The sequence below is a fragment of the Apis dorsata genome, unplaced genomic scaffold (genome assembly GCF_000469605.1).
Source record: "Apis dorsata unplaced genomic scaffold, Apis dorsata 1.3 scaffold_41, whole genome shotgun sequence".
Taxonomy (NCBI): domain Eukaryota; kingdom Metazoa; phylum Arthropoda; class Insecta; order Hymenoptera; family Apidae; genus Apis; species Apis dorsata.
Genome location: NW_006263343.1, coordinates 320,036 through 323,682, shown reverse-complemented (window position 1 = coordinate 323,682; position 3,647 = coordinate 320,036). Strand labels below are relative to the sequence as shown.

At 20.5% G+C, this 3,647-nt stretch overlaps 1 protein-coding gene across 3 annotated transcripts in view; it reads left to right on the top strand.

Annotated features, from left to right (window-relative positions):
* The window catches only part of LOC102679607 (monocarboxylate transporter 13-like), an 11,509-nt gene extending 9,023 nt beyond the window's left edge, over window positions 1-2,486 (top strand). Inside the window, exons 4-7 of one of the 3 annotated variants that reach the window (XM_031513619.1) lie at window positions 375-554; window positions 876-1,039; window positions 1,360-1,788; window positions 1,867-2,486. In XM_031513619.1, the coding sequence (XP_031369479.1) occupies window positions 375-554; window positions 876-1,039; window positions 1,360-1,788; window positions 1,867-2,405 (1,312 nt within the window). In that variant the 3' untranslated portion in view covers window positions 2,406-2,486. Of the gene's footprint in view, window positions 1-374; window positions 555-875; window positions 1,040-1,359 lie in introns of all 3 variants that reach the window. The other 2 variants (XM_031513614.1, XM_006608655.2) reach the window with 2 other exon arrangements.
* The last annotated feature ends 1,161 nt before the right edge of the window (window positions 2,487-3,647 follow it).

Below are 3,647 nucleotides of genomic sequence, written 5' to 3'. Positions count from 1 at the left end.
TTATATATATTTATAACTTATTTTTTTTTCATTTAATAAAAAAAAACAGTAATTATTCAGATTTTATTTTAATTGAAAGATTATATTTTTGTTTATAAGTTACGTTTAATTAATTCATTATTATTGTGTAATTTGATTTAAGTGTGACGATATTTCAGCATATAAGGCAGATTTTTCATTAACAAGTCCAAAAAATCTTTATTTTTAAAAAAAGTTATTATTAATAAAAAAAATAAAATAAAGCACATATTTATTAAACAAAAAATTATTTTCTTCATATCTACTATTTTATATTATTATTCAGAAATTTTATATTATTACAACAAATTATTTATAATGTTATACAATATATTATAATTTTATAATTTATATAGTTATGGCTTGATGGTTGGAATTGGAGCTGGATTAACGTTTCCACCAACAGTATACATTGTTACTTCGTATTTTGAAAAATTACGAGGTGTTGCAAATGGTCTATGCATTTCTGGTAGTGCTATTGGAACTATCGTATTACCCCCATTTTTGCAATATCTTCTCGATTGTTTTGGATATAGGTAATATAATCACTAAAAATTATCATATTCTAATTTTGTTATACTATTAAATATACATTCTGTCATCTCATTAATAATTATTATCATTTAATAAATAACAGAAAAATATATATTTCATGCTATGTTAATTATATCCTATAATGTTTATTAGTCAATTTTTTATACATATTTATTATTGCTATAAATATAAGTTATTTATATAATAATTAAATAATATAATAATTTATATATCATATAATATAAATTTAAATATATACTATATTAATATTTATATTTAAAAATATGTAAAAATATTTATAAGAAAATATTGTTTATTTATAGAGGTGCAGTATTAGTTATGGGTGCACTTACATTGAATACATTAGTTTGTGGTTTATTGTACCATCCTGTCGAACAACATATGATTGCAGTACCAATAGAAGGAGGAATTGATAATCAAGGATTAACTATAGATGAACCAGTTCTTGATAAACAAAAGTCAATAGGTAATTTAATATAATATAAGAATATTTTTTAATTTAGAAGAATCCAAAAACTATAAAAAATAATATTTAAAAATATATATATTATAATAGATAAATATAGATATTTTTATAATATTGTATTATATAAATACTATCTGTATCTAATTAAAACAAAATATATATATATTTTTTATATATATAAATATATATAAAAAAACATAAATAGAAGTCGGATAACTATTTTATATGGCAATATCTAACTTTAAAAAATTTATTATATATTAATTTATCTTCGAATATTCTCTTAAATTAAATATAATTTATATCTGTTGATTATATAGAATCCACTACAATTGAAAATGAAACAACACATAGCAATACAACATCAAAGAAAAAATTCCAAACAGAAAATGCGATAAATAATCCTAAAGCAAATGATGATTTGAAAGATAAAAACGAAGATATAACTGAAAATAAGATAAATGAAACGAAAAAAGAAAATATTTTTGATGAAGATAAATTAAATCTAAATAAAAAACAAGAAATTACTGAAGATCATCAGAATGCGGATTCTTCATGGCGAGAAAGTAACATTTCTGAAATGAATGTAACATCCTGTAAATTGGAAGGTGAAAATCCAGAATTATACAATCTATCATCAAATGAAAATAAAGATAAAAAAATACATGAACGATTGAAAACAAAAGAATCAGAAGAATTATCAGAAAAATCAAGATCTAGGACATCATTATCCAAGGTTGAAGTCACAGGTAAAAGACAATTCTTTGACCTAAGTGTTTTAAAGGATCCAATTTATTTAGTAATTCTCATTTCAAATTCTACCTCAGCTATCAGCAATACCAATTTCATGATCTTACTGCCTTCTTATGCCATTTCACAAGGATTTGATAAAAATTCTTCTGCGTTACTTTTATCAATTGTTTCTGCTCTTGATTTAGTTGGACGAATCAGTGGTGCTTCATTATCAGATATTGATTTTATGCCAAAGTATTATTATTTTATTGGTGGTCTTGGTACCAGTGGAATAGCTTTAGCATTATTACCTATGGCAACAAGTTATGCAATGCTTTCTTTTTTTTGTGCATTATTTGGATTATCATCAGGCATGTACATTGGAATCACAACAGTAATTTTAGCAGATATGATTGGTACAGAAAAATTAAGTTCATCATATGGAATATCTTTATTTGTTAATGGAGTTCTTCAACTAATTGGTCCACCTATTTGTGGTATTGTATTTGAAACAGTAGGATCATATAAACCCATTTTTTTAGCTTTTGGTATCATACTTATTTTAGGCACTGCATTATGGGCAGTTGTACCACTTATAAAAAGAAACAACAAAAAAACTTTGCAAGATGTATAACATTTCATAATTATTAGTTTATTTATATAATAACAGAATATTGCACAATTTTAAAAAATTAAAAAGTATTATTCTTTTTAACTGCCATCTAAATATTAATTTTTTTACAAAAATCTTTCATTTTAAATAATTTATAATTATAAGTTAATCTTTTTACTTATAGATGTATAATAATATATCATTATATTAGTATATAGTATTATTATTATTATTCTAAACATTGATATAATTTTTGTATTTGTTTTTATGTACATACATGTATAATTAGCAATTTATAATTTTTAATCTTATTTAAGAAGCGAAATTAAAAATGAAAATATTAAGATACAAAATATATTCATAAAATTCTGCTAGTATTAATAATTAGTTATTAGTATTAGTAGTAATAATAATATATGCTACATAATAATAAATTATGTACATATATGAAGTTAATAATCAAATTATAAAAATTTATTAAGATAAATAGAATGATATGTTATAATAGTATGTAAATCGTATAATTTAAAATTTTTAATTTTAATTGGATATAGAATAATTCTCCCGCTAGATTTAAAAACAGTATTTAAATATCGCAGCGGTAACTCCATTTTTGTATACAATAATCTATTTACAAAGATATAAAAATAATACAGTAAAATCGCTGTTCTGTCATTAATTGATCACGACAATTATTATAATAAAGATAATTTGATATATTAAGATATATTAAGATATATTTTGGAATGTTTACGGATATTAGAAATTGTATACAAATATAAGATTATTATCGCAATGACACTTTTGATCATGCTTGAATCATTCTATTTATGAAATTATAAATTTATGAATATTTTAATATAATACAAATTTAATTTTTAATATTAATGTTTATTATTTTTTCATGCTTATTATTCTGTTTTTAAAATTTTATCATTATGACTTAAAAAATAGTGGATAATAATATTGAATAATATTGAATAAGAGCACAGTTGATACTTAAAAAAATGTTAACTTTTAAAATTAAAAAATTATCAAATTAATATATTATTCTTATTTCAATTTTAAAAAAAGAATAAAAATAAATTTATCCTTTCTTTTAAGATTTTATAATTGTACCAAAGTATTTTTTAGTACTACTATTATCAATCTTTAATAATTTCTTGGTACTTAAATTTGATATATTAATTTCATCTGACATTATAATATAATATTATATATCCATATGTTTCAAAAAATATCATATACTAAATAAACATTAAG